This window comes from Plectropomus leopardus, chromosome 12, assembly GCF_008729295.1.
Source record: "Plectropomus leopardus isolate mb chromosome 12, YSFRI_Pleo_2.0, whole genome shotgun sequence".
NCBI lineage: Eukaryota > Metazoa > Chordata > Actinopteri > Perciformes > Serranidae > Plectropomus > Plectropomus leopardus.
This window is the reverse complement of record NC_056474.1, coordinates 19,686,826-19,710,608: the sequence shown is the minus strand read 5'-3', so window position 1 is coordinate 19,710,608 and position 23,783 is coordinate 19,686,826. Positions and strand designations below refer to the sequence as shown.

The 23,783-nt window shown below is 38.4% G+C and overlaps 2 protein-coding genes across 2 annotated transcripts; one reads left to right on the top strand and one right to left on the bottom strand.

Moving 5' to 3' along the window:
* Positions 1-7,238: 7,238 nt before the first annotated feature.
* gadd45aa (growth arrest and DNA-damage-inducible, alpha, a) lies at positions 7,239-9,623 on the bottom strand. Its single transcript, XM_042497588.1, has 4 exons — positions 9,471-9,623; positions 8,836-8,937; positions 8,461-8,680; positions 7,239-8,099 (listed from the first exon to the last, which is right to left on the bottom strand). Exons 1-4 carry the CDS (start codon positions 9,518-9,520, stop codon positions 7,986-7,988), a joined length of 486 nt encoding a protein of 161 aa, XP_042353522.1. The 5' UTR covers positions 9,521-9,623; the 3' UTR covers positions 7,239-7,985.
* A 5,959-nt stretch (positions 9,624-15,582) lies between these two features.
* On the top strand, positions 15,583-22,495 carry LOC121951034 (sodium- and chloride-dependent GABA transporter 2-like). The gene is made up of 14 exons (XM_042497210.1): positions 15,583-15,772; positions 16,576-16,710; positions 16,816-16,956; positions 17,850-17,934; positions 18,027-18,159; positions 18,333-18,467; positions 19,217-19,320; positions 19,410-19,534; positions 19,699-19,811; positions 20,734-20,871; positions 21,064-21,166; positions 21,407-21,507; positions 21,777-21,947; positions 22,364-22,495. Exons 1-14 carry the CDS (start codon positions 15,583-15,585, stop codon positions 22,493-22,495), a joined length of 1,806 nt encoding a protein of 601 aa, XP_042353144.1.
* The last annotated feature ends 1,288 nt before the right edge of the window (positions 22,496-23,783 follow it).

Here is a 23,783-nt window from a genome sequence, read left to right as displayed (position 1 = left end):
ACTTTGACATCTTTATGGCCGATATCTCCGACACGTGGCAACTCACAACAAAACAACCTAGATTGATAAACAGCACTACAGGTAAAAGAAAAAAATAAATATTAATAATTTAGGGGTAAACTGTCCCCTAATATAGAAACCTGATATGGGTCTTTTTATTGTTCAGATGGAGCCTGGCCAGAGGGATCCACCCACAGTGTATCTGGAGCCATTTCCTCTCATTAGTCTTTTATTTATATCTCACTTGGGATGGGAGAGACCCCAGGCTTCTTACCACGGCAGTCAGAAACCAGAGAACACAAGACAGCTAAATATAGAAAGTACCAAACCCTGATTTCCGCTCTTGGAGAGTGTAGTGACTATTTTTGGAAAATGCCTGCTTAGCCAGAGACTGTTTTCGTTCTCCGTTGGTGGCCACTCGTGTCTCTTTGACCTTGTTTCTGGCCAGTTGGTGTATAAACAGTTTGTTTCAATTTCTCCTGCTCACTGTGAGAAGATCGCACAGGAATAATGCTCATTGCCATCTATTGTAACAACTGCAGGACTCCTGAATTGGATATGACAGCTCTCACACTAAAACAGACAACTGATGAATTAAAATTCTCACCTATTATTCATTGTTAGGACCTGGCTTTCCTCCGGTCGTTTTCTCACAGATTGAGCTGTTTTTCTTTGAAAATGTCACTGCAGGAAAGCCAGGTGCAATAGCATTGTGTAGACTAAAGAACAAAGAATGCCAAAGATAGCGCGTACTGTGAAAAAAACCTGAATGCATGCTTTTAAACTCACTTTTTCTTTTTTTTTACCAAAAAAAAAACTCTATAGAGGTATTCCTGTTATGCATGAACATGATTCAGACTGCCTGGATATTCTCTGTAGGCATGAATGTGCCTGAAGGCTGCCCCCCCTCCCCCAGCACAGCCTCTGCAGTAATCCCAGTTTGTCATTGTGCAGCAATGTGAGAATCACAGGAGGGGCATACGGCCAGCGCCTCGACAGTCCGGCTCACTGACCATGTGCCTCACTGTGGAAATCTGCCCGGGCAGTTACAGTGTCAGTGTGTTGGAATGTGCTGATGAGTGGGAGAGGAAGGGGAGGCAGGGAGGACCGGAGGGTGAGGGTGAGGGTGAGGGTGGAGGGTGTGGGCTGACTGCAGTGGCACCTCTGTTCCTCTGGTAGGCTCAGCTGTGTATAGAAATACACCCATTTTAACTCTGTAACTGCCTTCGGAGTCAGCTCTCCCAGGACCAGGTTTAACCCTTTGAAACCTGGAACATCACTTATCTTGTGTTTCTTTCAGATGCCTTACAAAAGCATTTAACCCTTGGTAACCCGAGCACATTGGTTAGATTTCTTTCAAAAACAAGGGAGAAAAGGCCATGAGCAACTTAATAAGAAATGTTTGCAAGAAATGAGTAGCTTTAGAAAATTATTTGAGAAAAAAGAAAAAAAAGGAAAAAAAGGAAAGGCAAGGGAAAAATTAACATTACTTCATATTTAAAGTTTGCAATACCACTAATACTTTTTCAAAGTTTTGTTTGCCTTGATTTTTTTTTTACTATCTCTTCATTTTGTGTCTCTTTTGTTGTATTGTTAATTTTTTTCTTTTTTTTTTTTTTTTATTTTTCAGGTAATTTCCTTAAACTTTTTACAAATTTCTTGCTAATTTTTGGGTGATTTCTCTTTTGCTGCTCATTGCCTTCTTCCCTTGTTCAATCAAGCCAATTTGCTTGAGTTTCCATGGGTTAAAGTCACCAAGTGCATACATTTACTTAGTACCTTACATTAGTGCAGTTTTGAGGCAGGGAACTTGTGCTTTAAGTAGTTTCCAATGCTTTTTACTATTTCAAGTATTTCAAGTCTGCACTTTAAGATGCAACTACATTTAAAACATATGATTTACATATTGGACATGCTGCATTACAATATATCAAAGAAAAGGTTGATGACTGCCATCGTCATCGTGGGCAATTTTCCCCCAGGAAATATTAAATATGACAGTACCAAAATTATTAAGGCACTCAAGTCCGTTATATTTAAGAGAGGCAGGAGACATGGTTCCAGGCAAGCAAACAAATTTAACAAATTTTATGACAAAACTTTTTTGAAAAACACAGTGAAAAAAAAGGCACAGGGGAATAGGGAAGGGGAGGAACTTAACAGTGCTGAGGCTCACCAGTGGGGGAGATGTGTCAGGAAGGGATGTGAGGGATCCCTACCTACTCTGTCTGCTAATGACTACAAACCGATTTTAAACTTGATTTTAAATCATTTTAAAATTTCTTTTTATCTTTGCACCACTTGTCTGCACTTTTGCTATTTTTAATATATATTTTTTAAAAACATTTAGTAACTGACTTTACATTGTATATCTTATCCCTCTTCTCTTTTAATGTAAATCTGTATCTTTTATAATGTTTTTATTGCTCTGTAAATCACTTTGAATTGCCCTGTTGTATGAAATGTGCTATAAAACTAAAGCTGCCTTGTCTTGCCTTGCACGCACACTTTGGTGAGGGAGGAAAAGCAAGATCAGGGGGACACAAAGCACACAGGAATGGGAAACCACCATCTGGGACACCAGGACCACCACCTTGGCGCTCAGCAACTGTAAAAGGGGAAAGAAAACAGGGTTAGTAGGGTACACTCAGCTCACAAGAAAAGAAAAAATACAACCAACAAATGTACAACTACCCAAAATCATGAGAAATCAACTTTAATTACGAAAAAAGAATTTATTACTTCAAAAGAATGACAGCCACCGAAATTAAACAAAGGGCTGAGCACAATACTTAATAAATAAAATACCTGATCTAATGAAAGAAAAATGGCAAATTGCTCAAAATAATCAAAACAAAACAGCACGCATAAGTTGCCGAAAGAAGAAAAAACAAAAAAGGAGACTATTCAAAACAGACTACTTAATACAAAATAAACCATGAACAACATGAAAAGAAAGAAACAAAAAGTTGTGTGTTAACCCAACAGGCTACACTTAAAATTAAAACAAAACAAACTCTCAAGCTACACTAGGGCCCACACCATGCCAGCCATAGGATTACAGTTAAGGCTGGAGAGCTGTGAAGGCGAAGCCCAGGGCCGAGCACAGTTCTGAGCTGAGCCGAACTGAGCCAAGCCTTCGGCCACTGTAGTGGCACGCGGGAAGCAGCAGGCCGAGGCACGGCAGGCAAGGAGGCAAGAGGCCAGTCAGCAGCAGTTAAGTGGGTGTGTGGCACAACCAAAGCACAAAAAGAAACGAACAGAGGCCAAGCAAAGCAGCAGTGGCTCCTGTCTCCACGCTGCCGCCACGCTCAAGTCACGGGATTCTCTCACATAATAGCTGAATTTAGCTACGAGGTAGAGCAAATTGCATAAAAACGCCATAAGGCATACATACTGATCAGGCCAAACAATCACCTGAGGGGGAGGAAGGGTGAGCTCCATGCTTAAGCAGCAGTGGAAGAAGGTCCCATCACCGACCCAGAGAACGGCCTACAAGAAATTATGGGGCGACAAGATCCGCAGTCTGAGTGGCTACAGCAAGCGCACACGTCTTAGTAAAACCGTGACTTTGATTTTTTTTTTTTTTCAGTCAAACAATGCAGCTACTGCTATATTACATGCGGGAAGGAGGAGGCAAGGTGACCAGGAATTACAGCAACCCAGAAGTGGGCCCCTGAGCCGAAGAGCAAGACAGATTAGACTGCCCTGCTAACAATCGAAGAGAAACACAAGGCAGCACCCTCACATGAGATCAGAGGATGAGGCATCTCATTCTGCTACACAGGCATTATACTTTCATACTTGTCCTGCAATACAAAGAGCATTAAAGCATTTTATGTTTTATGTTAATATAAAACATAAAATGATCAACCTTTGAGATCTTAAGTGCTGAATGGTTTATATCCCTAAAAGAAACCACTGCACCATGAGTACTTTAATTTTTACACTTACATTCAGTGTATGTACATTTACTGGAAATTCACTGAGTATTCTTACATTGTAGTAGTTTTTACTGCTATTTAAATAAAGAACTAGGGTACCTCTTTGACTGATGCCCATAAATTAGCTTTTTTTTTTTTTTTTTTACATTTATTCTCCAATATTGTTATCTTAACCTGACATTTACCTTTTCCCTCACACCAAGTTCAGTGCATTAATCTCTTTATGTTCTTAATCTTTAGCACAATGACCAACTCTATATACATTACACCATTGGCTCAGGTTATAAATATGTTCTCCGGGTTGCACTACACAAACTCAAAGTGCACCATTACTTATCAGATAATAAAACTCTGCTCTATTGCTCCTTTTGAGAAACACATTGATAACGCTGCACCTGAACTTTAACCCACAATACAGCATAGTCGGGAAGTAGCAATGACTGTATGCAAACCTCAACCTTTTTTGGACTTAACTTGAAGGCCAAATTGGCCTCATGACACTTACATCAGCCCTCCATTGCTGCGATCTTAAAATAACCTCTTCCCTACGATCACAACAATGCCATATTACATCAGTCAGCAACGGCGTCACACTCTGCAATCACATGACACACAACCTTTCACACAGTGCCAACTGAAACCACAGTGACTTAGAGGCTTTTACTGTGGCGGGGAAATACTTTCATTCAGGTACCTTTCATTAGCTGTCATAATGTATTAGTGTTTATATGAACTATTGTGCGTCACTAAGTCTTTGCTATCAGATATCATTAGTGCTACCTGGGTGTAATGAAGGCATGCATGTTGACCTCATTCTTAATAAACCTGGTTATGTTTAATATGCTGCAGTTATGGCAGCAAAATAGACAGTCTAAGTGTATTTAGTTTTCCTGTAAAGAAGACCTATTATGCTCATTTTTGGGTTCCTACATTCTACTAGAACATGTTTACATGCTTTAATTGTTAAAAAAAACACTTCATATTCCTTATGCTGTCTGTGCTGAAACATCTGTATTCACCCTCTGGCTAAACCAAGCCACAACCTCCAAGACTAAGGAATGAGGCCAATGCAGAAGAGCCAAAAACTGCAGTTCACTGAATGGCCACTTGAGGCTGGCTCCAAAACAGAGTAAATCCCCATATTAAAATGCCCAACCTCACAGCAGATATAAAAACATGTTTACAGCCTCGTACAAAAGCGTGTTTGGTTTCTACAGCTAGTTTCAACATTCATGACAACTGGACAGAGTTATATTTTTATTCGTCAATTGTGCTGTATAAAAACATCACCCGTTCTCATTTTATTAAGGCCCAAAGTTATGTATATTTAAGGGTGTAGCTGCTTTCTTTTTTTGTTTTTGTTTTGCTTGATATGAACATTCAACATAGTAACACTAAAAGACAAAAAATATGGAAAAGCATAATAGATCAGTGACATGAATGTTCTTGTGCTAAGTTCAAGCGCCTTTCACACATATTTTAAATGTCGAACAAACTAGCGAGATTTCTTTTGAAACTTAAGAAAAATGCCAATAAGCAACTTGCCAAGAAATGTCCTGAAAATTGCAAGAAATTAGTAGATTTAGAAATTTATTTTGAAAAAAGAAAACATATGCTAATATTTTATTCAGCATATGTAGCTTCCACATAATTAGCATTTTGTTGTTTATTATTTTGTTAGTGAATTGGGTAATACAGGGCACCAGCAGTTACAAAGATAGGTGGGCAGGTAGGACCAGCATGCACCGGGTTGGGCTCTACCAGAGCAAGTGAGGCAGCTGGAGCCATGATTATTTTCTGCCTTGTTTGCTTGCCTGTTTTTGGGATTATAAATCGAAACTGCAATAACTTTAAATGGACATTAGCCGTCTTTTGCCTGCGTACATCACAACCTGTGGTGCATTAGTGGTCATCGGAATATTTGATTTAAGTTTGATTTTGATTTTTGCTGACAAATGCCCGCTACAAATATGTTACAGAATTATAATTATTATTAAGCACTTTTCTAGTCACTTCCTGCTTGCTTGTTGTTGTTTTTTAACTTTCCTTTTTTGTGCTAATTTTCTGGTAATTTTCTTGTACTTTTGTCTTATTTCTTGCTAATTTGTGGGTAATGTCTTCTTAGAAATTGCTCATTGGCTTCTTTACATTTCGAAAGATATCAGGCGAATTTACTGAGGTTTAAAGGGGTTAAATTCACTTATTGTCTGTAGTGGGGGCCTCTAGGTGTTACGGTGAGTTTAGAAACCACTCTTCTCAAACATCACTGAGTAAGACCCTGAATTTTCCCCAGGTCGTGGGGTGTCATCCATCTGACCATTTTTCCTCTTTCTGGGATTTCAGTTTCTGATTCACTTAGCTTGCATGTCTTTGCAGGAAACCAGAGCCTGCCTAAAGAAAACCCACACAATCAAGCAAACTCCATAAATGATAGCAGAAAGCATTTAGTTCAATAATATTACGTACTGCCACATGATCCCTCTCACATGAAAAGTTGGACTGGGTTGTGCAACTCAAGAACAGCCTCCACCCTCCCTCTTCTCATGATCATGACTCTGCACTTTCAGAGGGGATTGCCTGCCTTACATCAGCCCAGTGACATCACTGACATTCAACTCCACAGAGATCACCTGTGTGTGTGTGTGTGTGTGTGTGTGTGTGTGTGTGTGTGTGTGATACAGTTGGAAAAGAAAAGGAGCCAGGGAGTGGAGCTGTTCAGTGCAGCTTGCACAACAGATTGCATGTCAGTGCCTCCTCAACAAAATTTTCCAAGTTGTTCCAGTCATGTGCTCTGCAGTAAGCTACACGGCATATTCTGGTCCCAAGGGCATCAGCAGGCAGTGACACAAAAAGCATGAAAACACTTGACGTTACATCGCTGTCTCAGTGGTACACATGCAACTCTATTTTATGTAATGCAGTATGTGAAATGTAGGAATTGTGTATCTGTATTCCAGCTTCCTGCTGTGAAGCATTTGTGCAGATGTCACATGCTCCTTTTTAGGAAGTCAGCTGGTGAAAATGCAAGCTGTCCAACAAATCACTAAGAATCGGTGAAAAGGGAACCTGTGTGGATGAATGAACATTATCCTGCTGACCGAGGCAGAAGCCTGTGCAGAGAGAGCGCTGAGGATTATTGTTCTCTTCAGCTCAGAGATGGCACTGAGGCCACAGAGGCCAGCATGACCCCTGTGATCTGCACGTGACTCCTCTTTACAACTGCTAGAGGTCAGAATTCAGCTTGCCTTTTCTAACATTTCCAGAAACGGAAAAAAAAGAAAACACATGCAGTTCTGGTTTCCAAAAAATACTTTTTATTGACAGCAATACATATCAGATTTGCAAATAGTTATGGTAAAAAATGAAACATAAATACACTTAAATATCATTAGAAATAACTTAAATTGTAACAAAATAATTATTTTACTTGTGGCAAAAAACAGCTGGCTTAGAAACACTAAACACACAGAATGTCTTCACTGGATGTGTAGCCCTTCCCTTTTTAAATTATGACAATAGCAACGGCAACATTAACAATTTTAATCAAATAAGTGAAATTGCAAAAAGTCCAGTGTTTCAACAAGTGCTTTGTTTCTGCAGAGAGAGGCCGAGGCCTTGGTCCACTCAACAGCTCCATTTTCTGGTTTCTCCCCACCTCTCTGAATTGTCACAGAGGCTTTACCAAACATACATGATATAATCCTGCTGCACAGTGTCCGGCTTCACATTGAAAAGCACACATGCTTTTGCACATTTCCACCTCATGACGATACAAGTGCCTTGCCATCTCAACTCAGTTGCCAAGGCTGACAGACTCCAAACAGTCCTGTCCAAAGTGGAAATTCCAACTGCCCTTTTTTTTTTTCTTCTTTTAAATACATCCCATGTAGACAACCGGGTCTTTTTTTTTCCTCCAAAATTTTCTTTCCTCATCAGCAGTGCTTTGGAATTTGATCTCTGGGTGGCTATGTGGCCATCAGGGTTCACACCACTCCTACTGTGCAGATACAAGTCCTTTTACAGGGTATTGCAGCCAAAAGTTCATGGTTCGGGCAGGTTGATGATGGGCACCCACTGGTCCATACAGCGGCTCTCTCTGCAGAAACGGTTCACTTTGCTCAAAGCAGGATCCTTCCATGATGTAGAATGTGGGCTCTGAAAATGAAAAAAAAGAAGTTATTTAACTGTACAGATATCCAAGTTAAAAATAGCCCCTCTGTGTGTGTCTGTGTGTGTGTGTGTGTGTGTGTGTGTGTGTGTGTGTGTGTGTGAGCAAATCCGAGGTATTCCCCTCTACTGAAATTCCTGGGAAGTCATATGAGGGAGGAGTCATTTACATGTTTACCAAATGCAAAAGAACAAGTACGGGCAACTTCTTCCTTGGGCAAAAATTTCACTCACATGCTCATGACTCAATATTTTGTATTTTGTATCTTTTGTATTTGTATTGTATTGAACATCACAACACTACAGGGTTAATACAAAAACAAGTATATTAATGAGAAAAGATACTTACAGTGACCAGGACACAGTGCAGGTCCAGAGGCTCTCCCCCACTCTGTTTGCTTCCACTTCCAAGTATTTCTGCCAGGCGCCGGGTGTTGTTGACTCTCAGGATGTTGATGTCATTCTCACAGCAGAAAGCCTGAATGAGGGTGAAGTGGATCTGCAGCGCCACATCTTTCACATCTTCGTCATCAGTGGCCAGGATGCACAAAACCACATTATCGTGGTCTCTGGGGAGGAAAATAAAATAAAATAGATGCTCTTGGTCTTTTTATTTGTTAATAAAGCACAGCATCCTATTATACGTAAGTCACCTAACTTCTTCTTGAGAGGTTTTTACACTGTGCAGGACTTCAAACAATAGACAATATGACCTTGTACTTACACATTGAGTGATTTGGCAGCCTCGTAGACCCCGACTGTGATGCAGCCCTGTGGTAAGGCAGAGGTGAGGACTTCTTCCAAAGCTTTCGCCACGGATTCCATTCTGCAAAACATTTTTTTATGTTAACATCGTTTTAAGTGCACCACAAAAACTTCCCACCGTCCCTTTTTGGTGGCTAACGTTAGCCAGACTGCTAGCTAACCACCCGGCGTCGTCACAAGCACAACTGACAGATGTGCACAAGTTGGTTTCGACACTTTAAAAGTTATTACATTTTCGTTTTGACAGCTGTGGGAGAGTAAACAAGCATATTTCGGAAAGTCACGTCGAGTACCCTTATAGTTTTTTCTCACCTTTAACCACAGAGCAGCGTTGTGTTAGCTAGTTATCTCAAAGGGGGAGACGGTCTCGAGACGCAACAGCGGTTAGCTCACCGATCAAAGAGTGTATTTTAATGTCTGTCATCAGTCTCAACCATACTGTCATTTAACGTATTTACACATTAACCTTTATCCTGCAATAATACATTTAATGCATACGATATTGCTGCAAGCAAACGACTGTATTTCAGAAATAACACACTTTATATGCATCAACCAGATCAAACAGAGTTTATCATAATGTCTATTATTTACCTTTCTTGAGAATAATCCCCATTAAGTTCCTCAAATGTCATGTTGTACATATAATCCAAATCCACTTTAGAGCAAAGACTGTAGTACTACAGCGAGTTATCCTGGTATCTTCTCGACACGCACTTTATCTGTAGTCCTCTATGCTGCAACTGAGCGATAAATCTGGCAACTTCACATTAAGACTGTCCGGGACAATGCAAGTCAAGCGGACATTTGCATAGCTGTTATCATTGGTGGTATGCTAATTTTTCGGGTGTGCTCTCGAGTGGGATTGGACAGACACACATTAGCTGGGCGTGTCTGTCTCCAACTGGGTTACTACCGTAACTGCAGCTGCCTGCTGGCCTCTAACATTTAGACTACAGTAAAACATCTATTCAAAGTCCTGCCTGCAACATACATGTAGTTTATAACATGTCATAAGTTGTCATGTAATATGTCAACTTGTGTTCAGATTCAAAGTTGATTTCACGGGTGAGCATCTAGCATCCCCAAACACTGCACAAAAACACGACTAACTTGACTATAATAAAGATTTCTATCAGTATAAGAAAAACTTGAATATGACATTGAATCTATATTATTACCGGATTAGTAGTTTAACAAAATGAACTACCGTTTAGGAGGAGCATTAAATGCAGAAATGAATGGATAACTTGTTGCAGAACTTACCCTCGCTGCCGGACAAGACAGGACAAGTTTCAGGACAACTGCATGGCAACGGGACGCTGCCGAGGAAAACTGCCCTCTGATTGGTCCGCTGTGGAGCGTGCGAAAAACAGACCGAAACCGCGCGCGAGATCCAATGGATTGGCGCGAGAGAGACAGGAGCCGTAGATGTATTATAATAGCACACCTTAAATATTCCTGCTCTTGGCAGTGTATGCAATTAGGTCACCATCCCTCGTGGCTCCCACTTTCCCCACTAAACACCATATTTGTGGCATATTTTATTTATTCATTGTTGTTTTATTTTATATTTAGAGCACTTTCTGTTATGCTGGTGGTCACACCAGGCATTATAAATCTATGCTGGTGCATGGGGACACTTATTGATTTTATACAAGGAAAGTTTTATTGTTTCTTTGATTTTGTCTGGTCCATATTAATGCATCTCAATGATAAATATGAGTAAATAATCTAAAATAAGATAATATGAGATAACATAAAATATCAATTATCTACTTTTATGATTCCACAAAGGGACACTGAAGTGTCCATGCAGTGGGTTTGGACAAGGTAAGTTTAAACAACTTATGCTTAAAAAATACATGGTAGTATTACATACACCATAAAATGTAAAGATAAGATAAGATAAGATAAGATAAGATAAGATAAGATAAGATAAGATAAGATGAGATACAGCATATCTTTGTTTATCCCGAGGGAAACTGTTGTGCAGCAGTTGAAATACAAAGTTGCGACAGTTCAGATACAGTTCATATAAAAAAGACAAAAATAACAAAACAGTATGTGCAAAATATAAATCTAGATAAAAGTATGGTGCAAACAATGTGTAATCCAATATATGCAATATATACAATGCCAAAAAATGGAAACAGGATTTCTTACTTTCAAAGCAATTTTAACAACACTGCTCAGTGTTTGATTTAATATCTGTTTACAGGTCTTTGTTTGTGTCAGTTTGCATGATGTCCATTTTAAGCATAACTCTAATTGGCAAGTTGCATCTGGACAGTGAGGCCTTGATTAGGACTGCATGTAATGATTATTTTCATTATTAATCAAGATTATGTCACAGTTTTCTGAGTCCCAAGATAATTTTTTTTGTTTGACAGTCCAAAAGTAAAATATATTCAGTTTGAAATGATATAAAACAGAGAAAAACAGAAAATCCTTCTGAATACTAAAGATTATTTGGCTTTCTATTTGCTTGTAAAAAAGCTTAAATAATTAATGATTATAAGAATAGCTGCAGATTAAGTAATTTATTGACTGATTATTTATGCCATAGACTAGATGGATTCAGAGAGGCCAATTCACCAACTGTTGTACAAAGAAATGACTCTGAGGAGTGAGAGGCAGCTGTTATGGGATGTTATGCTGCCCCATAGTGGCTGAAGTCAAAACTCCCAGAATGTAATGTAATATTACTGCTACCGCAACAGCTGCTAGTATTAGTGCTCCTACGTCTACTACTACTACCACTGCTACTAGTAGTAAACTAGTGCTAATGGTTCTGCTACTATGACTTCTACTACCACTGCTATTACTACTAGTATAGGACAAATACAACTACTTATACTACTACTGCAGCTACCAAAAGCAGTACTAGTATAACTACTTATACTACTACTGCAACAACCATTTCTACTGCAACTACTGCTACTACCAATGCTACTACTAATAGTACTACAACAATTAATTATACTCCTGCTACTACTTTTACTACTACTACTGTTACTAACTCCATTACTGCTACTACTAATAGTTAGTTCAGCTCAAGACCCCAGATAATATCCACCTCTGCAGTTCCTCTGGGCAAAACCAAGTTTCTTCTCTGAAACACAGGAAGGTATTATTAGGAATTTTACACTTTGTTTGAGATAAAAACATACGCTAAACCCTGTCCTTTTCGAAATTAAGTTTTTATCAGACAATGAGCACAGTATGTATCCCACTTCAATGATAGGTTTCTGTGCACAAAGTAGTGGAAGTTCATGTAGCAATGAACAGCAGTAACTAAGAGTGCAGAAGTGTGGGACAAGAACCATTTAATGGGTTCACTGCAGGTCTGGGCTTGCATCTCATCTTGTATGAACAGAGGTGGTTTTACAATATTTTTTCCATATTTCTAACAACATTATTTAGTTGCTTAATCTTACAGACAACCAGGTGGTGTTTTACAATATTTGACTATATTAAACCATGACTGCAGAAAAGTTAAGAATGATAGGCTTATTTTGCAACCCCTAATGCATCACTGGCATCTTTTAAGTGTATTATAATGGATTTCTTTTGAATGGAGGAGCCATATATTGATTTTTACTTGTGTATTTGACTGTATCCTAACCTAACTTAACTAGTCTTTTTTTTTTTTTACCATGAGCACCCTCGGACATATAATCTGAACTGAGAGGTACATGTGCCATCTCTTGAGTCACACAGCTAGTTAGGCTAAAAGCACTGTGACTGAACATAGCACTGTGTTTTGCAAAACTCGCACATTTTAACATTTCAGGTGACAGGATGTAATGACCTCAAGAGTAAAAAATAGCCACTTGGCTACCAAACCTATGGGTAAAATGTGATAGTATTTTGTGTCAGATTTCTCATGAAACAGTATGGGTTAAAAAAATGATAAATTAATTAATGTATTTGAATATAGGCCAGCATTAACACTGCAGGCCTATATTTTGGTCTCAGCGTTTATGATTTGAAAGTCGACTTACTTTGGTGGCTTTGGTGACCCTTAGAGTAGCATTATTCCTTTAACTCTGCCATATTTAATTGCAATGCCACCTTTTGGTAATGTAGACAAAAATCAGACTTTCAGAAGGAGTTGTTTCATCAGTGTTGTTTTCATCAAAATATTACAAATTATGTTAACAATTTGAACTGAAATTCGATATTGTGCCTCAGGAATTAGTAACATGGTGCAAATGAAAAACATTTGCACCATGTTACTAATTCCTGCTGTACCTAAAATATTGTGAAATATTAATGTAGATGAATGCCCAGTGCTTGATCATATGCTTTAATATTGAAATTTAAACAAGTGAATCCATAGCTTGAAGTCAGCTGTGTTTTTGAAACCATGTATCTGAATATAGTTTAAATGCACCTCTTTGAAATTAAAAATCTGAAGGGAGACCTTTACTTTCTGTGATGACACAGCACATTTTCAGAGGTAAATATTTTAACCGGATATGACTGGAGAGATAAAATATGGTTGGACCTTAACAGATTTTCCTGGCCAAAAGTCATCAGAAAGTTTGAGCGCAGCTGCGCCGATAAGAGAGCTGCTTGTGTGAAAGAAAGAAACAGAAAGGGGAAGAGTGGTTAGAAATTGGATTATTGCATAATGTTTCTGTAAATTGTAACAAATTAGTCAGACCACTGCACTATCACTTTATGACCCGAACTGCTCGAATGAATTCAGGTCTATTAAATTCAGATACAAGGTTTTCAAAGGAAAACATTTCAATGAACAGTAAAAAGTATACTGTGGCTGTCAGTATTTAAATATTTATGACACTTATTTGCTCCTATAGTCTCTCTATTGGATTTGAATTTTGAAACTTTGGTCATCTCAACACCAGTCTTTTTTTCAGGCAGGTCTTCTGAGAAGTTAAGCATTCATGCTGATGGTAATTATTACTTACTTTGTACACATTATCCCGAAGGGAAAACTTTTGTCTAACACCATTTGCTTGAATAAACCAGTTTTTTTCCAACAGACCTTTTAAGCTGCCCGTCCACAACCTTGTAGTTCAGTTGAGAAGTGGTGTGTGTGGTGTGCAATTGACAAACCCTTTATTGTCTTACCTAAGAACTAGAAAGAGTCTTCTATGACCATAAAAGCACTAAGACAATCTGATTTAACAACTGAAGTTGGCTCTTTCCCGTGATGTAAATTCAAGTCTTTCATTCACACACAACGCAGGATAGCACTGCTATGCAGTTTCGGGTCAAAATAAAATAAACCACTATGTAGGGCAATATCGAGAAGACATTGACAATTGATAGGGGCCACGATTGCAGCATCTATCTTATGTACAGTGCTCACCATTGTTGTCATTAATCCTCATTGGTCATAGACAACAGCTTGACAATAGCATTACTGAACAGCACCCCCCTCCACATCTTAAACTAGCAGGAGTTGGGGGATTCAAAGGTCTGGACAGTTATAAAATCCACGGTAAGTAAGTATGTGTACATCATTTAAACACACACCACTGTCATGACCCCCCCACATATTCTGCAGCCAGCTATTTACCTATGTCATGTTTGGCATCATTTTGAATATCTTATTCTCTGATTTCTGAATCTGTGATCTGCTATGATCCACTGTCAGCTAAACAAATGTTTTGGAAGTAGCCCACTCCAGAAAAGAGTAACAACTGCCTGATCAGTAAATGATATTCATTGGTCAAATGTTCTCTGAGGGCGTTGACGAAACACTTGCATAAGATTCTCTGCAAGAGCTTCCATCCAGCCAATGCAACAGGGCTCCAGAGGCACATGTAAGTATTGATCAACCCATATTTACCTTGCTGCTGATTTCAGATCATTTGTGAATTGGCACTTAATTTTGGATTCATTTACTTACATTAACACTAAAAATCATATTTTACTATATACTAACTGTGTTATGCCGTACAGTAATAATACAAAATCAAAAAGAATATATAATACCAGTTACTTCTGACAATTCCATCTTTATATGGCAGTAACACAGCATGCTTAGTAACTTTGCCTTTGTTGAAAATTTTACAAAATAGTCACATATCTAAGTTTAACAAACAAGAGTAAAACTGGCAAAGACACTGATCTTGATAGTCAATGTATAAACCATCTATAAAAGGAAGTGCCTATTGCTGAGTTAAACTTAAATCTTGGTTATGCATGATTGCAAAATCAAAACCAAAATGAAACCTGCGGCCACTGTGCACATCCTCTGTGCATGGTGTGCCTGCTCGATCCACTGAGCCACCTGGTGCCCTGTATATATCCTAATTGTAATTATTTATGCATGCAGGTTTAAGCATCATTTTAATGTTGGAGCTGGTGAAAGTGCATGAAGCTAATTTTAATTAATACACCTGCTCGTAACCATTTGGTACAAGATTTTTGGTTCAGTAAGCATTACAAACCGATCAATACGTTGAACTACCTTATTACATTTGGAAAATGAAATAAACAGCTTAAACTGTGTTTAATCTAATGTTCTCAGTGTCATTGCGCTCGACAAAGCAGCCTATAAAGTATAATATACCCCTCTAACATGTGGTGGAGTAGAAATATAGGGTGATATTAAAGTGCTTCAAGTGCAGTACTTGAATAAATGTGCTTGGTTACTTTCCACCACTGTTTATAAAACACACTGTCACGGTTTTAATCTACGTTTTAGCCCAGTTGACCTGTCCAAATGGAGCCAGTGATTAATCCAGAGAAGAAACCGATGAAAGACGACGACAATCCAAATAATCCTCCATCCAAGTCTGTTAAGAGAGGCCAGTGGGCCAACAAGAAAGAATTCATTTTGGCAGTTGTTGGAGAAATCATTGGTCTGGGCAATGTTTGGAGATTTCCATATCTATGCTTCAAAAATGGAGGAGGTAAGAACATAACTACCACCTACGCGTGGGATTATTCTGGAGAAAAAGGAGAGCAAGACAAGAACACACACTCAGTAGCCTATGTTTAAAAAAAAAAAAGTCGAATTATTGTGTAAGTCCGACTAAAACTGGACTTTTAAAATACATGTAAATATGTTAGTCGGAATGTAATCATACTAAGCTGAATGTCTCAAAGTCTGACTAACACACCTGGATAATGCGGCTGGGGAGGGATTTACTCTTTCATGTAAAGGCCTCAGTCAGACCTGAACTGGCCTAGGCATTTAACGCATGCTCCATAGTTGCTGTGCCAGGCTTAGGTCTTAGCTCGATTATACTACTTATTTGGGCTACTGTACTTGTCCAGTATAGAAGCACCACAGGAGAATCAATTTATTGACGGAAGCATGTCCCATTCAGCCACAGTAGGTGGCAATGTTGGACCTCTCCCGGTTGACCTATTACATCACATACCAAAAAAGCTAGCAAGCAGGTTGCATGTCTGTGTCTCCTCATCTGTCCAAAAACATGATGTTCTTGCTCTAGCAGTTGCCATATGGATACATTCATCTTGTTTTTTAATTTCGTTCTTCCTCTTTTCCTGGTCGAAAAACAGCATAAATTCATAAAACTTTCTTTTATTAATTCATGTTATCTCGGCCAGGAAAAACAAAAGAGGAAGAACGAAATTAAAAAACAAGATGAATGTGCATGTAAACATACTGAGAATGTATTATAACTAGGTCTGTAACAATCATCAAATGCACCATTATTGTCTCTTTTCATACTTTTCTTCCCGTTAGGAGTGTTCTTGGTTCCATATGTTTTGTTCCTGTTCACTTGTGGGATGCCCATCTTCTTTCTGGAATTGTCTCTGGGACAGTTAACTGGTCAGGGTGGAATCACATGTTGGAGGAAAATATGTCCTCTCTTTGAAGGTACTTCTCACTGTAGCAAACATTTAATACAATGGATTATAACAAATATAATATAAATTCTGCCTGCTGATCAGTTATTTTGCAGATATCATGTTTTATCTTCAGGTTTAGGCTATGGAAGTCTAGTGCTGATGCTATACACTGTGATGTATTATATTGTCATCCTGGCCTGGGCATTCCTCTACCTCTTCTCCTCCATCAACACTGTACTCCCCTGGGCCAGCTGTAACAACACCTGGAACACAGGTACACATGCTCTATGATATTATTCAGTAGGCTACATGCTTACATTTTGAGATTTAAGGGATAATTATGGTAATAATGTATACGTCTTGTATTTTCAATAAATTCCATAAAATTATGAAAAAAATAATTGATCCCACTAGCAGTTGTTAGCATTGTCTGAATAGCCAATCTCTCCCTCAGTTACTCTCTGTGAGTAGAGCTCAGTTGTTATCTAAAAAGCTAAACTCAATCCCATACATGCCATCCTGCTGTAAATTACACATTTAATTGTAATTTATGTCAGTTTTTGCATAAATTGTGTATTCATCTTTAGCTGAAAATAGTCCCCAACAAATACATTTTGTACTTAATGTTTGACTGTCATTTTCTAAAAGCTGCAGTGCCCAGCTATTTTAGGAAATTACTTAATCTTTCTCATAAATGAAAGTATTCATTTATGTCTGATTCTAAAAGATTAACATCTTCAGAAGGAACAATATATCAGAGAGTAATAAAACATGAACTAATGCTTTGTTAATTTTGTTCTTTTCATGGGATTTATTAACTATAACAAAAACATTCTATAATGCTACCCTCATCCTTTAGCATCTGATTCACTATGTTGATCCTGACATCTGTTTTTGAGCCACATATGTTGGTGAGGTTGTGGTGACTTCATAGCGTCTGACAAATAATGTGTTAATTACATGTGCTGGCAACTCCACACAGGAGCAATTTGAACAAAAGAGGAAAAAGTCTGAGTAAAAGAAAAGTTGTGATACGAGGAAGAGTTGTTCAAAGCATCTCTAGGATCTGACAGAAAGCCAACCAATAAACATAAAGTTTAAAGATTTTGAATTTCCTGTATCATTAACTTATTTTCTAACCCGTTATTCTTTCTTTTCCACTAACAGAGTACTGTGTCGATTATCGAACAAATCATTCATCTGTTGGTCATGATTCTCAGAACGCAACTTCTTCAGTTGAAGAGTTCTGGCAGTATGTACAAATACTCTTTTTGATACTGAAATTAAAGTGGTATCTTGTACAGGCTTAGAGTTATTCCTAAACATACAGTATGTTTTGTTCAGGAGGAGAGTCCTGGGTCTGTCTCAAGGTATAGAAGAGATGGGAAATATCCACTGGGACCTGGCTGGATGTCTTCTGCTCAGCTGGGTTGTTTGTTACTTCTGTATCTGGAAAGGAGTCAAGTCCTCGGGAAAGGTGAGCTACCAACCATAATGTGTGATAAAACTGAAGGACTCAATCAAATCCTGTTTGCTATCCTCAGTAATCGCTGTGTGAGCTTAACAAAGTCGAATGTACTGCAGGTTGTTTTTACTACATTTTTATTTTCTCCACCCCACGTCTTTTATTATCTTACACCTTTTTTTCAGGTCGTCTACTTCACAGCCACATTCCCTTATGTAATGATGACTGCTTTGCTGATTCGTGGTGTGACGCTGCCAGGAGCCATAGATGGTATTCGATTTTACCTCTCTCCTGATCCATTGCGTCTGGCTGATCCTCAGGTGAGGCACAAATGTGGGTGACGAGTGATTGTTATGGTTTCTACACCACCACTGGGTCCTTATGAAAGACCCAATGAGGCAGACTGCATGTCTTGTTACTTGGGTAGGAAAACACATAGTAAACCATTTCCTAATTTCGGAGCAAACTCATCGTAGTATCTTGGTCAGACTAGACTTGGGATTCTCACTGCTAGCTCTTTTGGGAGCAAACACTCTACTCCTTAACAGAAGAGGGGCAATGAAATGGCAGAATGCACTACAGCAATGTTTGCATCAGAGGTGTCCCTACAGCCACGTGTTGTCTCTGCGTCAGAAGAGCTTGGCTTAGCAAGATTTAGGGCCCCAGACTGACAGAAAAAAAAACTAGCACAGACAGAGGCCAACTGCATGCCAATAGCTGCTCGTGTATTGCTGTCAATCTAGGCAGCGCTAATCAAATATGCATCAAGATTCTGTTACTGCATTACCTATTTTTCACCTCAAATGTTTTCAGAAACACAAGCTAAAGGAGAGCATTTGTGACACGGCCACAATATTAAAACAATCAAACTAAAACCAAGTACCGCCCTCCAGCTGGAAAAAGTTTGTCCATGCCAAACTTCAGCCTCCTAGGTCAAAACTTGTTGCTGCCAAAGGGTGGGAAAATGTTTGAGGATCCACTGAGCGACCAACCAACAGTGAGATAAGGCACTGCTGGTTGCAGCCAAAAAACAAAGGACAACTACTGAATATCATGTTATTGTTTACAGGTGTGGATGGATGCTGCAAGCCAAATATTATTCTCCTATGCTGTCTGCACGGGCTGTTTGGCATCTATGGGAAGCTACAACAAATACAACAACAACTGCTACAAGTAAAGAAAAAAGCTGTTACCCCATTGTAATACTGCAGGTGTCCATTTTTATATGACTCAGTATATGTATGAATCATTTTCAATTACAGAGACGCATTTGCCCTGTGCCTGATGAACAGTACGACCAGCTTTGTTGCTGGCTTTGCAATATTCTCTGTCCTTGGCTTCATGTCCTATGAGTTGGGTGTCGACATCTCAACAGTGGCTGCATCAGGTATGACGCTGTGTGTAAAGCAACAAATGGCGTGTATGAGCTTTGGTGCAATATATTGAAAGATTATGTCATGTCATGTCATGTTATGATCTTAAGATGTGAAGTACTGTATTAACCATTTTCGAACATAATATGGCATTTGGCATGCTTTATACCACTTGCAGGTCCTGGCCTGGCTTTTATTGCCTACCCTCGGGCAGTAGCAATGATGCCTTTACCCCATGTTTGGGCTGCCTTTTTCTTCATTATGATTATCTTCCTCGGACTGGACAGTCAGGTAAGGTTTTACTAACAAAATATGAAAGAAACTAGAAACAAAACCCTGATACACTTACTATCAGCTTGGCACCCTGATGGAGCCACCTAGTTCGTCATCATGGTGACAATTGAGAGACATGAGACTAAACCCCCAGTAAATATAGTCATTGCTGAGTGACAACAAACAAAATAATGTCCTAAAAGCAGAGAAATGAGAACTGCTAAATGCAATAAGCATAACTAGGGTACCTTTGACCTTGTAGTAACTCTTTGATTCATTGTTAACCATTAAAAGGTCAGTTTGCACTAAACTAAAAAATACATATTCTTCCTGACAAACATGTTGTACTATTTATCAATGTAGATTGTTTTGGTGTGAGTTGCTGAGTGTTGGAGATTTAGGCCATAGAGATGTCTGCCTTCTCTCAAATACAGTGGAACTAGATGGCGCTTACCAAAACAGTATATCTAAGCAAAATCTGTTTACAGAAATCATGACTCGATTACTGAAGAAGAAGCAGATGCATCTACTCATGGATATGCACGAGCTTGTGCTTTTGAAAGCATGAGATGTAAACAATATTGGCGGTTTCTAAGGCTGAACTGTAACATTAGCTAGCTCAGTGATGCTAGGTGAGCCAGTAGTACCTGCACTCAGCAACTTATTTTACTTATTTTATTTTTTTATGATTTTACTTTTACAGGGACAGTGCACATTAATAAATATTGCTATAAATGTGTCAGTGTTATCCAAAGACTAATTTTAAACTCTTGTCCTTGTGCCAGTTTAAGACATCCAAAACAATCTAGATTGATAAATAGCACTAATGGTAAGATTAAAAATTTGTATTTTTGATTTTGGGATGGACTGTCCCTTTAATTTATACTGTTCTCCATTAGAAAATGTTATTGTCTATTGTTTGGGGTTTTTTTGCCTACAGTTTGTGAATCTGGAAGCCCTGGTCACATCCATATCAGACATGTATCCATCCTTCTTTTTCATTGGTCATCGACGTAAACTACTCTTGCTGGTCTCCTGTAGTTTGTGCTTACTCATCGGACTCTCTATGGTCACTGACGTGAGTGTCTTTTTGTTTCTGTGTGACTATCTGTATTACTGTCTGACTGCTATGTATGTTTTTAGCACCAGTAAGAAATACAGGCAAAATAGGCTGTTGTGTCCTGCTGTACATAAAAATGAACAGATAAGATTCACGATTTTAGAAATGATGTCCCCGTACTTTCTCCCTCTGTTTCCTAACGCACTGCAGGGAGGACTTTATGTGTTTCAGCTTTTTGACTACTACGCCTGCAGTGGAATCCCATTAGTACTTTTTGCCATTCTGGAGTCTGTTTGTATAGGATGGGTATATGGTGAGCTGAATTTAATGTCTCATCCAGTCAATCAGTACTAAACAAGCATTTCAGCATCGGGTAATTTATTCACCTTTGCTCAGTTTCAAATCTATTTTACATTAACTACATGTTGATTTGATTGGTCAAAGACATTTTTTTTTCTTCTGTTAAAATATAACATTTTATTCCACTTTCATTCCACTATGTTTGAATTTTAGTTTTTATGACCTGATAATGACATGTCTGTCTGTCTCCAAGGTGCTGATCGCTTCTACGATAATATTACGGACATGATTGGATATAGCCCCATGCCCTATATGAAATATTGCTGGAGGTACATCACTCCATGTGTATCTACAGTAAGTGAACAAAGTGGATTTTTGTTGGTCTAAGCCTAAAAAAGTCACTATGGTGTGAATTACGCTGTAAAAAAAACTAAAGGAAATTAATGTCAACTATGCATCAGGTTGATTCAACTGGCGGCCCATATGGAATAATAACAATCAAGGTGTCCATTATCAGGAATTGATCACAGAAGGGGAGGCATGAAAGCTATACCTGCTAAAGAGTGTGTGCCCATATACACATACAAACATCCCTAAGTTATGTTATGTATCGTTTCTTACAGGGCATATTGCTCTTTTCGTTGGTCAAATTCACCCCTCTGAGGTACAACAACACCTACCAGTACCCCTGGTGGGGTCATGCCCTCGGGCTATTTCTTGCTCTGTCTTCAGTCATCATGACACCACTGTGGTTTCTCTACAGTCTGACTGGAACTTCAGGAACACTGAGACAGGTACTCTTTTACCCAAGTTAGGATATTTTAGTATTGTTCTTGTTATGGTGGATTAACTGGGACTCTACAGGTATCAGACACTTAGATTTAAGGCTTTTTAAGACCTTTAAGATCATTTTTATTAAAATTTAAGACTGATTTTTGGACAAATCAATGTTTTCTTATTCAAACATTGCAAGAAACTATAAAGGTAAGTAGTGTATATGTATTTTATACTGTGAAAAGGTGAGTTTTATGTAGGAATATGATTATTAGAGTGAGATAGGGTAATAAATGAAATACCATGAAATGTAACAATTAATACTTCAAAAATTCAAGTTTGAGACTATCTTATGACATTTAATGTGTTTATAACTGAATTTAAGATATTTTGCAGACACACTGATAATGGTGGCTCTTTCCGTTTCTCCTCACAGAGACTTAAAGTGGTGACAACTCCAGCAGATGATCTTTCCAGAGCAACACTTAAAAAATCTGTCAACTCTGAGACATGTCCTTTTGACAAGGAACATGAACTATGTGCTTTGAACATGACTGAAAATAACTGAATGTAATTCTCAGGTTTGAAAGACTTCCTTAAATGTATATAACAGCAAGCCACATTTGTTTGAATCAGTACTAACTGATGTATAAGTGATTACTTCTGATTGCTTTGAGGACTAAAGTGACCAGCATTCTTTGGTAAAATGCGGGTATGTATTAACAGTGTGTATTAATATGTGTGTGTCATAATGATGCACAGAAGTATCTGTTTTTTATGTCAGCTTTAACAAGTGAATGCATAAATCAGTTAATTGAAGAAAGTAGAGTACTAACTTTATTCAGACTGTAGTTGAAAATTAAGATATCTTAACTTCAGATTTGAGGCACTGATAAAAGGGGCAATAACGGAGAACGTATTTAACATCATTAACAATCACTGATATTTAGAGAATTACCTGCAGCCTTCACTGAGCTCGACACAGTTCCCAGATGCATCCAGCAGAGGGGGATAGATATTAGCTATTAGATCACCAAGGTAACTGTCCCATCCAGCCAGAAACTGTGAGGACACCTGTCTTATTATGTACATTATCATCTTAAGTCTCTGGTTTAGAGTGGTTTTATACTGTTAGATGGTGCATGCTAACCAGACATGTTGCTAGGTTAGTTCACTGCAATTGTTTGAGACACTTTCTGGCACAGATATTTCAAAATGTTTTAAGGTTAAAACAAAGGCCATGCTACTTTAAAGGGTGGAAAGATATGCAACATCTTCATGTTTACACACTGCTAACTGGAAAAACACCAAAAGCCCTGCATCAGCTCACTTTGTATTTTATCTAAATAAATTCTGCTCAGTGGGTTCCACTTAACAAATATGCACCTGTAGCACGCATGGACACGGACAGTTATTCAGTGTTTTATACACACAAAGTAACAAACAATACCTCAAAATCCAGATATTAATAGGCAAAATGTCCAGTGTTTTGCAGTAGTTTGAAGTACCACTGCATGCACAATACTATAATGATGATGTTAGGGCATCAACAGTTTTCAGGAGGTCCGGTCAGTGTTGTTATGAATGGCGTCAAATATCTGCAACAACTGCATCTGGCATTGATCAATATAGCATAAACTAATGGTGTAATAATGCTGATGATAATAATAATAACGATAACAGCAATGAAAATAACTGATGCACCCACATTTAGTGTCCATGAATTCAAATAAGTAATTAATCGTCATGACGGAGAACAAATATAAACATTTACTGTATAATTACTTACTTAATTACAGATTCCTAGTGACCCTGTTAAAAATGTAATAAGTAACATACTGGTAACTATTTTAATT